Source organism: Lissotriton helveticus, chromosome 6 (assembly GCF_964261635.1).
Source record: "Lissotriton helveticus chromosome 6, aLisHel1.1, whole genome shotgun sequence".
NCBI lineage: Eukaryota > Metazoa > Chordata > Amphibia > Caudata > Salamandridae > Lissotriton > Lissotriton helveticus.
The window spans coordinates 1627884080-1627897218 of record NC_136067.1 but is presented as its reverse complement, the minus strand read 5'-3'; the positions used below and the strand labels follow the sequence as shown (position 1 = coordinate 1627897218).

Below are 13139 nucleotides of genomic sequence, written 5' to 3'. Positions count from 1 at the left end.
ACGATACACTTGCCCCATAACCCGTGCTCACCCTTGGGTAGCTTGGCACACAGCAGTCAGGCTTATACTCGGGGTTTAGTACAAAACCACCCTGGCAACACACTGAATACACTACAAAAGACTCCATACCGTATTTACGAAACACTGGTCTTTGTATTACACACACACATTGAATTCAAGACGACATACCCACTGGCTATAAGCTTCACAGTTGTATGCAATTGTCTCTCTCATTAGCAGCAGAACGGCATGAACATATACATACTAGTCAAAGGTTTTCACCTGCCCCGTTATCACTTCTGTCTCGCAAGCAACTTAATCCCATGTGCGCCCTTCCTCAAGGTATTCATGATCCAAACAATCCCTCCCACATTAAAAGTGACCGAAACATATATGCAGGCTGTTCAGAGGTATTCCACTTTCCCACTAACACATTAGCATAAAACACGGCATCCCCATTATCACATACCCCATACTTGCAAAGGTCAAGAAATCACAAGTTTTGACTGCCTCATGACCCAGCCCCTTAAACTACGCTAGCCAACAATACTCGTTTCACCCGCTGGCGACACTTTGATTAGATTGTTGGGACCACCTGAAGTGGATGGAAACAGTTACTTGGTTTCTTCCCTCCAGATTAGGCTTCCAGGCCCCCACCTGCCCCTTCACAAGCGTAGGATCACTGTCCCAGCAGGCAAAAGACTGTGATATCGGCAGCTGGTGTGCTCCCAAATTGGAGAAATGTTTCGCTCAGGCAGAGGTGCAAGCTGTAGTTGCTCCAGGCTGCCAGCCATGGGTGCACACAAAGCACAATGAGACCCCTCAGGTTCAGTCATGATATTCTTAAAAACAGAGTACCTTACGGTGTGGGTCTGAAGAGAGGGAGCTGACACAGGTTTCCAGATGCAAGCACAGGTCCCTCAGACTCGGCAAACTTCCTCAGCACTCAAACCCCTCACGTTCTGGCACCCCTGGTGGGCCGCTTATCTTTACGAGCACACTCCTCTGTACAGTGTGATTACAGCATACATGAGGATGGTCTTGTCCCAACTTATGATAACTTCCCCCCTTTTCCGCCGCACCATCTGTGGTCCTTATGATCTCATGGAAACTGGAGATCCTTTATGTCACTGAGATCTCTTCGAGAGAAGGCCAGCCAACCGGCCCTTGTAGAGTGCTTAGGGACGCGGGCCACAACAGTTGGCAATTAGCTGTAGGCCAGCAACATTCAGGCAAAATCAACAAAGTGATAGCCCCCTTACTGAAGCACGACAAGCCCCCCATTGAAGCACAAGTCTACGGATAATCCAGTTGGCTCCTCTTGTTGATATCCCAGTGTGAAAACCAGCGTGGTATGGTTCCAATCCCAAAAGCGTCTCTCACTCCTGAGGGCAGAGCCCCATTATTTATACCCACAATGGCCTTTGAATATGAGATTAGTTCAAAAGGCCACGTTTGAAATGCACATGCACTCTCTAAATTGTGTCCTGTCTGCCATCCTACTCTTGGAGGCTTGATCAATATCTTTAGTGGGGCAAAGACCCTGTCCCTTGGAATGCATGCACCCATTCCACTCCCTCGTATCCGTCCCAGGAAGGCCCCTTGGAGTCAGAGGTCTGAGGTTTCGCTTGAGCCCCTAGTTTATGGCCTCCTATCAGGAATGCACAGATGCAGATGTCCCCCCAGCACCCAGATGTGGATTGGAGACAGGCTAACAGGCACTCAGATCCATGAGCACAAAAATGCCCACTTTCACAAAGTGGTCTTTTCACATGAGTAATGTCGAATCCACTCGCACTACCAGCGGTGATGTGCCATTACTAACTCATCGATATCAAACACTATACTGCTACTCTTCTGCATGCAGAAAATACTGCTCAATAGCCTTTCCAATGGTCCCCCATGTTAATCAATGCAAGAAGCAGGACCCACATTACCAACCACACCATCTGGTGCCATTCACTACCAGTGCATGTAGCGCACACGCCCTAACAATTCCCGACACCGCACCCTGCCCCCAGGGAGTACTCGGATGTAGTAGAGAGAAATGCAGAATCTAGACAAGTAGCTTTTTAAATGCCAAGCTGAGTAACAGTAACCTGCATACACAGGCTCCTCCAGGGCAAATCTGTGGCACGTTTGGAGAGCTACCTTTGTAGGTGGCACAACCAGTGCTGCAGGCCCACCGAGGAGCATTTAAGTTACATGCCCTAGGAATATGTCTTACCCCTAAACATGGGATTTACAGCTAACTCAACTCAACCAATCATGTATACACCAATCACCAATACATTTAGGACAAGCACAGCACTTTGGAGCTGAATGGCAGTGTCAAAAGCGCTCAAAGTCCTAAGTCTAGCACAAAGATCAGCAGAAAACCACAAGGGACAAAAGCAAAACGTTGAGGGAAAGCACCTTAACAAGGGCCATTTCGAACATTTCCCTTTTAAGGGGCTCCCTAACACCAGAACCTCATTTCTGAACAACCTGCATCAAAGAGGACAGAAGAAGAGACACGCACTAGTGATAACAAGACTTGCCCAAAGCAAAAGAGGGCTACCATGCATATGTGGCAACGCTCTTGGAACTGGCTGATTGAGACTCATCCTAGGCTATCTCTTGGCTCTGAAGGTGGGGGAGGGAAGAACAACATAAGTCTCAGTACCAGAGTTTCAGAACTTTTTGTCTCGGAGACCCTCAACCACATTTTCATAGACTGTGGCGTGTGAGATATCCACTTAGTGTGGTTCGGTGGATAGCATCATCATCAGGTCTTGTCACTTGAGTGTTCCTTTCTACAAGTGATTTCAAAACCACCACCAGGAGGGAGACTGTCTGGGTGTTGACAGTGGTGAGTAGATAAAAATTATCTCCTATCCTTTAGGTGAATCTTTATTAAGGGAAAAGAGTAGGATGGGGTAATTCCGAAAACAAAGCAGTGTTTAGTGGATGAGTCACTGGTCCACGACACCTAGTGGTTGGGTGGACATGTTTCGGCCTGGAACAGCCCCTATGGGTCTATGGCCTTCGTCAGGACGAAAGGGATATATAGGGAGGCCTTATACTTCAGGGCTTCCCAGATAGTGTGTTATAAGTGAGTGGAAGCCTTCAGCCCTCTTTGTCAGTGAGCACACTTTGCTCCAGAAGGAACGTGGTTATAGTTACAGTCTTTAGGCCTATAATCTAAATATGTATTTCATTTGCATCATGATGTGGAGAGATGTAGGACAGGAGCTTAAGCTTGAGCTTGGCTTTAAACCGCCCTGTGCAGTACTCCTTCATGCATCTCTCCCCAACCGAATATTCTTTCTGATAACCAGCACCTCTTGGAAACTGAATGAGCCTCTGCTTCTTCCTCCCTCCACTTTTTTGATCGGTACTACCTCTTGGTTCCCGCAGACAGAGGGACCCCTGCGGAAGTCTGAACCACCCTCAGACGCCCCTGGACTAGTGGCACTAGTCCCCTGAAAACTACAGGTCAAACAATGTTCCGGATCTGAAGAAATGCTGGCCATCGGGCCCTCCGAGGATGGTCTAGTGAATTGTGGGAACGGTAATCCTGCCTTCTACAAAGTTACAGGCAGTTAGCGCTTCCCCTGGGCTACCGGACGTCAAAGTTACTTTCTGAACTGCTTACCACTGCCAAGGCTTGTTGATTGCCGTCCGGCAACTGACCCCTTTACTCAAGGTTGCATTAAGAGGGAATTCCATCTGAACTTCGACTGATGTCAGCAGCCACACCGTTGTTGTCTTTTTGCATCTTTTTCCCAACCAGCAAGGGGGTAAAAGCAGTTCTCCTGTGGCTCCTGTTCAGCACCAAGGACAACCAGGAGAACTCTGCACCCGGGCTCCACAGGCCACGTAAAATCAAACTGACTGTCGTGGCTTAGTCCTGCAACCCGCATCACCTTTACTCTACAAGGGTACATAGCAACTAGACCTGCAAGTGACTGATTGTCAACAGTGCTTTTTTCCATTGACTACACTGTTAAATTTTCAGTTGTACTGTTTTGCACTTATTTTCTAAGGCTTCAAAAATCTATGTCTCTGGCTGTATGTATGCTATTTCATTAGTTTTGGTTTGTAAATTAAGATAAAAAGACACTTTATTTGAATAAATTCGTATCGGATTTCTCTCCAGTAATGTCAATTACTTATCGTCTATGTTGGTAACACACGTTCCTGTAGTAAAGCTTCATGGCTCTTTGACACACTACCAGGACTGAGCTACCGATTTATTAGTGTGAATCCAAGGACCATCTTTGCGGTATGATGATAGTATTACATGGTGAGGTCTAAGCCCTACACCACATAATACTCCACTTTGCTACAGAGACCTTTCGGGAACCTATGTACAATAGAGAATTTGAAAAAGGATGGCTGATCTGCAACTGCAGGAATGTCGAAATGGCAGAAAGATAACCTTTCAACATGCTCAAAGGAGAGAGACCTGCTGGCCTTAGGTAAGACCGAACAAAAGGACCTCGGAAAGGGGGGCAAGAAAAAAGTCAACTTGCCACAAACTTGCTCCCATGGCATGCCTATGCCTTCTTGGTCAAGGGCCGTCTGGCTGCCAGAATAACATTGCATACTATGGGCAGAAGGTGAAAAGTTGTCAGCCCTTGCCGCTCGATCTCCACAAATGAAGCTCAAATGTTTTCAGTTTCCAGTGCGGAACCTGCCCTGCTGCTGAGAGAAAAGATCCTCCCGAAGAGGCACCCCGATCGGGGGACTAGTGCTCATCCATGAACAGTTTGGGTTACCATACTCTGTGCCCAATCTGGAGCCACAAGAATGACTTGGGCCTGGTCCTATCTGATCTTCTTGAGAACTCTGGGAAGGAGTGGTATTGAAATAAAGATGTACATGAGGTCTGAGCTCCACTCAAGACGAAAAGCATCTCTGACTGTGATTCACCTTGGAAACTCCAGCACGCAAAACTGCTGACATTGTACACTCCCGGCGGAGGTGAACAGATCTAACCAAGGATATTCCTACTCTTTAAAAAGACCTTAGGCCACCTCCAGATGGAGATTCCATTGATGATCGACTAGGCATCGACAGCTGAGTTTGTCCAGTCTGGCATTCAGAGAGCCCGCTAGGTGTTGGACCACTAGGGAGATGCCCTGGTGTTCTTGACATGTCCAGAGGCGCAGATCCTCTTGACAAAGGGTCAATGACTCATTCCCACCCTGTTCGCTGCAATACCAAATTGCGGTGTTGTTGTCTGTGAACATCTGTGCCAGCCTTGCCCTGATTGAAGGAAAAAAGGCATTCATTGCCAATCGGATCGCCAGAAGCTCCAACAGATTGATGTGGAGGCCGGATTCCGCTAGAGACAAGATTCCTCTGATTTCCACCTCTCCCAGATGGTCGCCCCAGCCCAGGAGTGACGCATCTGTCACTAAAGTCCGCTCTGGTTGGGGGAAGGAAGAGGGGTCAGCCACTGACCCAACTGCAGTTTGTTAACCACCACTGCAGAACTTTTCCAGTTTCCTCTGAGATCTGAACCATTTCAGGGAGATTCCCCACTGCAGAGCCAGCAAATGAACATGGGTATGTGTCATTAGCACAATGCAGGAGACCATGAGGTGCAGCAGCCTCAGAGTCAGTCTCACCAAAATCCCTTATAAAGGTTGAAACGTAGCTTGAATATCCTGGTCTCGACACTCTGGAGGAAAGGCCCAAAACTGCACAGTGTCCAGAACGGCTCCAATGAAGGGAAGCGTCCAAGAGAGTGTCTGGTGTGACTTTGGCACAGTGATATTAAAGCCCAGCAAATGCAGAAGGTTCACTGTAGTCTGGAGATGAGAGACGACTGCCTGGGGCAACCCAGCTTCCAGAGCCAATTGTTGAGGTAGGAGAAGACAAGAACCTCTAACCTCCAGAGGTGAGCTGCAACCACCGCTATCTCTTACGTGAACACCCGAAGAGTGGTGTTAAGGCCAAAGGGCAGCAAAGCAAACTACAAGTGCTTTTAGCTGATAAAAAATCGCAGGTAAGGTAATTTTAGTGGGCAGGCAGGACCGGGATGTGAAAATATGCATCCTGCAGGCAGCCGCGGTCCGTGCTCGTAACACCGGTGTGGCGGGGTAAGGGGGGATTTCGAGGGGCGATGAGGAGGGGAAATTAAATAAATAATTAATTTTCCCTCTGCATCGTCCCTCGAAATCCCCCCTTACCCGGCCCCACCGCCCCACCGCTGTGACCTGCATTGACTGCGGTTGCCTGCAGGATCAACAATGCAATCCAGTCTCCCAGGTCCAGAGTAGACAGAACTTGCGCAAGCATGAGCATCTTGAATTTCTCCTTATGCAGAAAGTGATTGAGAAGGCGCAGGTATAGAATAGGACGAAGGTCTCCATCCTTCAAGGGCACCAGAAAATAGCGGGAATAGCAACCACAACCTACTTCTGATGCCGGCACTCTCTCTGTAGCTACCTACACAAGACAACAAATACTTCCTGACGGAGCAGGGAGAGGTGATCTTCCGTCAGCTTGTTGTAAGTAGATGGCATGGGTGGGGGTGTCAAAAAGGGGAGGGAGTAGCCCGTTTGGACAAGCTACAAAACCCAACGGTCGGATGTTATTGACCTCCAGTGCTGCAGGTGAAGGTGTATCCTGCCTCCCACTGAATGCTAATGATGGTCGGAGGGCAAACTAAAGTGGTTTAGAGGCTGCAGCTGCCTGAGCAGGCCAGGAGCGTGAGGGGGGAACTAGCCTGACTTCTGGCACTGTTCTGTAGGGAACTGCCTCCTCAGCCACAAAAAGTCCAGATCATATGAGAGTATCGGTCCAAGAGACACGCGATGTTCACCGACCACAGTGCCAGGCTAGCAGAAGAGAACATTCTCTTTCGCAGGTATCCAGCCTTTTGGATTCCCTATCCAGTGGAGTGGTAGGGAATGCGCTAGGGATGATTTTGTAAGTGGAGGCCTGGATCACCAAGTTCCCCAGGGTGGGGTGCTGGGTGAGGAAACGGGGCTACCCTGGGCGAGGCCATGGCAGCGGGCAATTGTCCTATGCACAGGAGCCCCTGTGAAGAGATTGGACCAGGCCCGAATAGGATGGCGGTAAGGGCATCATTGAATGGGAGTAATGGCTTGGTGGGGGCAACTCCTTGCTGAAGCACCCTATCAAGATGTTTATCTTGACTGCCACTGACGGTAGCGAAAAGTACAGGAACTCAGCCACCCTCTGCAACACCTTTAAGAATGAGCACCCTCCTACGTAGCCACAGTAGGGGGAAAGAAAAGGCAAGTGCAGAGTCTGGGAAGGTGATCAGTACACTGGCATCTGCCAGATCCTCATACCAGTTATCCTTGGTATCTTCTAATAACTGATGTCAATAAGGTTCTGCAGACCCCTTCCAATCATCGCCCAATCCAGGCCTGTCATATGAATAAAACACTGGCTCTGATATGGGGAGACTGTCCTTCGTCGGCGTCAGGGTCTGCGTCAGACGACTCACGTCTGGCAGCGTATTAGAGTAGGGAATGGTGATGGAGCTGGCTCCACCGCTAGGTGTCAGTGGCGCCAGAGGCGTCAGCACTACAGCGAACGCTAGGGAAGGTTGCTCGACCTGCGCAGTTCCGGATCCGTCAATGGATGAGGTGCATGGCCATGTAAAATTCTTTGAGTTGGGCAGGGATCGCTTTTGCACCCGGAAATTCAGAGAGGTGTAGAAATGGCCCAGGCACAGGCTCCACCACAGAGCTAGGCCTTGAGAGCTGACGGCCCAGTGAAACATTCGAAGACCTGCGAGGTGAAATCAAAGACATCTTTGACTTATTTTTCTTTTTGTGGGACTTTCTCGACCTCCACGACAACTTAAAATGGGATGATGATTGGCGGGTATGACTTCACAAACGATCTCGGGCTTTTCTTCACGACCGACATCTGGAGCGTCGCAGAGTTGATCAACAGCAGGCGGCGAAGAGCTTGAGAGACCGCTTTCTCAGCCCCTTAGAGTATGCATGGCTTGGTAATCCTTGCATGTCTTGGCATTGTGGTCTCGCTCAAGACACCAGAGACAGTTCTTGAACGTCGACGTTTCGACCCCTATTATCATGTGTGTTTCATAAAAATCACAATGGGGTCTTCTTCAGGACAATAAACTGCTGTGTATGCCCTGTTTTGAAAGGAAAAGGAAGGATGTTTTTAGATATCAATGGGTGCGTTTGTATGAAAAATTAGAAAAGGTGTCTAAAACATAGGCTCACCTTATAGATTGTATCTATGGATTGCACTTTCCGTTAGATGAAAAAATTCAAATGATCCCAAAGTACTCCGGTGTCTTGTTCCCTTTGTAAATATGTGTGTAAATAATTGATACATTTAAATCATAAATCCATAGATTGTACGGATGTCAGATAGTCCCTACCTGATAATGAAGATGTATCCGGAATTATAATTCAATTTGTCAAAGGCAAATTCAAATAGTGGGAAGCTCAGGCGCTCATCCTAAATCAATGATGGAATACATATGTAAAACATGGTCGGCGGGTCATCATCAAAAAGAGCCCACCGCCGTGATTGCATGCTCAGTCAGGTATGTTACGACGAAACGGATGTATACACACGTACACAGCAGTTTATTGTCCTGAAGAACACCCCATTGTGATTTGTACGAAACACACGATAATAGGGGTTGAAACGCCGACGTTCAATAACTAGCATGTTTTCAGTCCAGCAAGGTCTATAGAATTGAAGTAGTCTTGTTAGGGTTTCTGTGGATACTAGTAATAGAAGAAGAAACATGGTTTCAATTTTGATGTTTTTGTCTCTTTGTTAATATTTGTGGAGTTTTTTTGATGTGTATTATCACAATCTGTCACCATTTCATGTCACTACTGTGAATATATTTTTGTGTATTTTGTTGTGTGTGTCAAATATTGTCAATTAGTATTTTTGTTTATCCTTTTAATTTTCTAAATACTAAAAAGATTTGATGAATCAAAATTGTTGTTTTATCAGTTGTGTGCTGCTTCCACATATGTTGTGAATTCCCATCACACATTTGTATGGGGTTGCAAATTTCAGCACAGAGACTTGTATTCAATACATCATTCCTGACGCTTATGTTCAAATCAAGCTATGTCTCTATTAAGAAGTATTCTTCCCATACCAAGTAATTCCTGATACTTCGGCAAACAAGCAGCTCTCAAGACCAAGTCCTAGTCCTGAGGAGAAACCCCAAGGAAGAAGGGGTTCGAAACGCGTTGACACCAGCGATTGGGCTGATTAACATAGGGTGTGCCTCGAGGGAATACTATACATTCTTTTTTCCCTGTCCAGAAAACACCCTCTGAAATTTGTAACTCCACAGGTCATGACACAGGCAGGACAGCAGGCAGAAGCCTCCATTTAGGAACATTTCAGTGTCCGCCTAGTGCACTTTAGAAGCAAGGACTGGTCACTTGTACCGTTTGAAATATTTTGCATGTTTATTGCGGTTTCTTAGTGTTTTGCACTATGTTGTATCACAATCTGTTAAAGTGTTTTCAAAAATAATTTTCGCAAACAAAGTGTTTCCTGATGTATGACATGACAAAAATGGCATAATCTTGTTTACAATAAATGTCAAAGTAAAGTGAAATAAATCACATGGACTTTGGAATCACAGTCTAAGGCCTCGTCTAACCATTTATATGTTGTGAATGGTCTATCTGGGCATCTTGATTGTTGTATTTCAAACACCAAAATCAACATGTTATTCCGTAATAGGAGCTAATTGTCGCACCAGATAAATAACGTTGCCCCCGGTATCGTTATTTATCAGGGACGATATATATAATGCATATATATAACTCGTAATCAGGCCCTTAGACTGATATCGGTATCCAGCCAAGTGACACAAATTCTACCTCAACGTCAGCCCCAAAATGGTGGAGAGGCTGTGATGCAACAGGTGGTACAAGTCACATCTGGAGGGAATGTACCAATTTCTCTCAGTTCTGGTCTGAGGTTCTAGATGCCCCTAAGGGGATTCTGGGTTACCCTGTCACTAAGTACATACCCACAGTCTTACTGGGAGTGAAACCATACACCTTGAAATACCAGACCTTAAAAGGACAATCTAGTGGAACGGCTTGGTTGCACCTAAACTTATTGTTGCCTCACACTCGAGAAAACCATCTCTCCCCCCGGCCCCCAGTAACACAATGGCATACACATGTAATGATGGAAGAATTAATTGTCAACAAAACAGATAGGAAAATAGGTTTTGAAATGGACTGGGGCTCTGTGCTGATTCGCATCTCGTGGGGAGTACTGTCTTTGTCTCTACCGCCGAGGTTGAAGGCTTTGAACTTACTGATAATGTAATACATAGTGGAGAAACACAGTGAGGATCCAAGCTCACTGGAACCATGGAGAAAAAGTTAGATCGGATAAATAGTGGGATACGAGATTCTATAGCCCCACCCTACTACATACTATATTGAAGGGTGTGGGAAATACCACTGTGTTAAGTGGAAAGATTGGCAGGTGGTAGTGGAAAGTTGGGGCTAAGTACAACTTTGCAGGGTTCTTCTACAAGAAAAGAGCTTTCCAATGTAAATAGAAGATGTACTGTTTTTTTGGATACTATTAACTTTTTGTACACTATGCCCCAGTAACCAAGGAATTATGAGTACTATGCTCTCTTTTTCTTGTTGAGTTGTCGTTATATTAAGCAAATACAAGATGAAGGACGGAGTGCTGAAACTTTTCAGACTCTAACCCCCAGTCACAGATCTGAGTTGAATCCATCATCATTCTTTAGCTCACTTCGCCACCTCAGTTCAAACCCAACTATATGCAAATCATTCTTGACCCTGTGCCTCATGGGAACAGTTTAGCCCGAACTGCCAAGCCAGGTCTTCCCTGAACCAGAAACAAGCATCCTGGGACCGGTTTCTGGGTAACACCCTTCATCAGCCAGGCTAGCTTGAATCCATTGGCAAAGTGAGCAAGGGACCCATCTATTGCAAATTTTACAGATCCAGTCTGGCACCTGGAGTAGATTCATGAGTAGACCATTCTGTAGGTAGAAGTATCCTCCAGAAATTAACAGAAAGAAAAAAGGGGAATAGAGCCGGAGTTGTGCAAAGAGACTGTACTAGGAAAAAAAGGTTTGCCGACCCAAGAAGAGGACTTGGAAGAAAGCTTACTGACTGGGCAAAATTTATAGTTATTGCTTGCAACTAAAGCATTCTGATTGGTTATTCGAATAATAACATTCTTCTGTGGTTGATACTAAAGGCTACATTAGGTTTTGCCGAGTTTGCAGACTAAACATCTGCATTTCAAAACACACCTGCTGCTACCTTGGAACTTCTTCCCCTCTCTGACTTTAACCTGTGCCAACCTGTGCCCTCTATCAACTACCTTCCTCTAAATTCTGATGGTGATATGTTACGCCTTACCTTCACGGTTCCAACATTGCGTTTTGTCCACCAGAGATGCAGCAATAATGTCAACTCCAAGTTCCATGTTTGTGTCAGGTGCCTTCCTTTGGCTTAATTGTCTACAAAAAAGAAGAATTAACATTTATGAAGTAGGAAGGATTTTAATGGGAAACATCCTTTACCCCGCATGCATTACTCTGCATGCTATTACCCTGCATTTGTTTACAGCGCAAAATCTTTTACAACGCGGGGCTTTACACTTATAACTATTACAAAGCATTCACCAAAGTAACACCCCAGTGGAGTTAGAATAGTAAATTGCGTTGTAATGGGGAATGCGTTGTAATGGATTGCGGTGTAAATCCCTGCGTTGTAAAAGATTTTGCAGTGTAAAAAATGTGGGGTAATGGCACGCGGAGTAATGCATGCGGGGTAAAGTGTCCGATTTGATTTTAATGATTACTGTCTTCTTGAGTGTTGTAAAGGCAATTGGCTTGTAGTGTAGTTCCTATATTCCCAATAGGCTCTGCGCATTGGAATAACATAAACGATAGTTTAGACGTAGGACTGAGGTCGACTAGGTCTCTATTGAATATGTTAGACTTAATTATGAATGCCAGCTAGCTCAAAGGTCACTAGAAACTTTCTCGAGTAAACAGGAAGGTGTTAACTTTCCTGAATAGACAAGAAGGGATTAGTTTCTGACAACCGCATAAACATGACAACTTTGCTCCCTCCAGAATAAGGAGTACATCTCCAGAGTCGCGGAAACAATAGACAGCTATTTCACTCAGTCAATCGTGCATGCTTAGTTTCACCAGGAGTGCAGAGAAATAGAGAGACGGGCGTTTTCAATAAAAGTGGGTATTTATTGAGCAGTCTTCTTTCCCATGCAAGAGAAGTACATTGCCACAATTGCAATACTTGTCATAAAGTAAAGTGCGTACAGTAAAATGAGTATTATGAAATAATACTGTAAAAGCATTTACATGGTTTCTAAGCCATAAGATACTTAAAACGGATAAAATACATACAATGATAAAAGTTGACTAAACGTACTCAACTGGTGTTTCTAAAATACGCCTACCCCGGTGTACCTAACCTAAGCCTAGTACGTGGGAAGGAGTAAGTGAGATATAGTTTGAGTTAAGATAGTTTTTGCCAATAATCTGAATCAAGAATTCTCTAAGGATCTAATCAGCTCTGTACCTTGGTTATAGAATGAAGGAGGTCTTGTATCTCTTTCTCAGGACTCGATCTCCCAGCAACCCGCAAGGGTGACTGGAAACACTGGAGCTGGATTTCTCGGCAGGAGGAAAGACAGTGTCTCTCTCAGTGTGTCAATGGGAGGGTCGGCTTCCTTTGGCACTCGTTTTCCAGCAGGGCGTCGGGTAAGTAGATAGCCGATCTGCTCCAAACCACCACGTGTTTGCTAGGGCAGCTGTTGGTATATTTATACCTGGAAGGTGCCGAGTTTGACGTAAGGTTGGACATAAGACGTCACTAAGAACTCGCAGTTCTTTCAGGACTCCAGGAGTTCTTGGACAAATCAAAACAGAAGCAGGGGGAATTCCCGGGCTGCTGGAGGCTTGGTTTGTTTTAAGAACGCGTTGTACTTTCTAGGAGTCTATGGGAGTAGCCTTGCCGTATTTGGACTGCATTGGCTATTACTAAATATGGATATATTTGTTATGCCTTTATAAGGATATGATTTGTTATAACCACATAAGGGCATACATCGGGAATATT

The 13139-nt window shown here is 45.7% G+C and overlaps 1 protein-coding gene across 12 annotated transcripts in view; it reads right to left on the bottom strand.

The window, feature by feature from the left end:
- WDPCP (WD repeat containing planar cell polarity effector) overlaps positions 1 to 13139 on the bottom strand; it is a 2510630-nt gene that overhangs the window by 248323 nt on the left and 2249168 nt on the right. For all 12 annotated transcript variants that reach the window (XM_078649441.1, XM_078649443.1, XM_078649444.1 and 9 more), the window contains one exon: positions 11409 to 11509. In XM_078649441.1, the coding sequence (XP_078505567.1) occupies positions 11409 to 11509 (101 nt within the window). The remainder of the gene's footprint in view (positions 1 to 11408; positions 11510 to 13139) is intronic.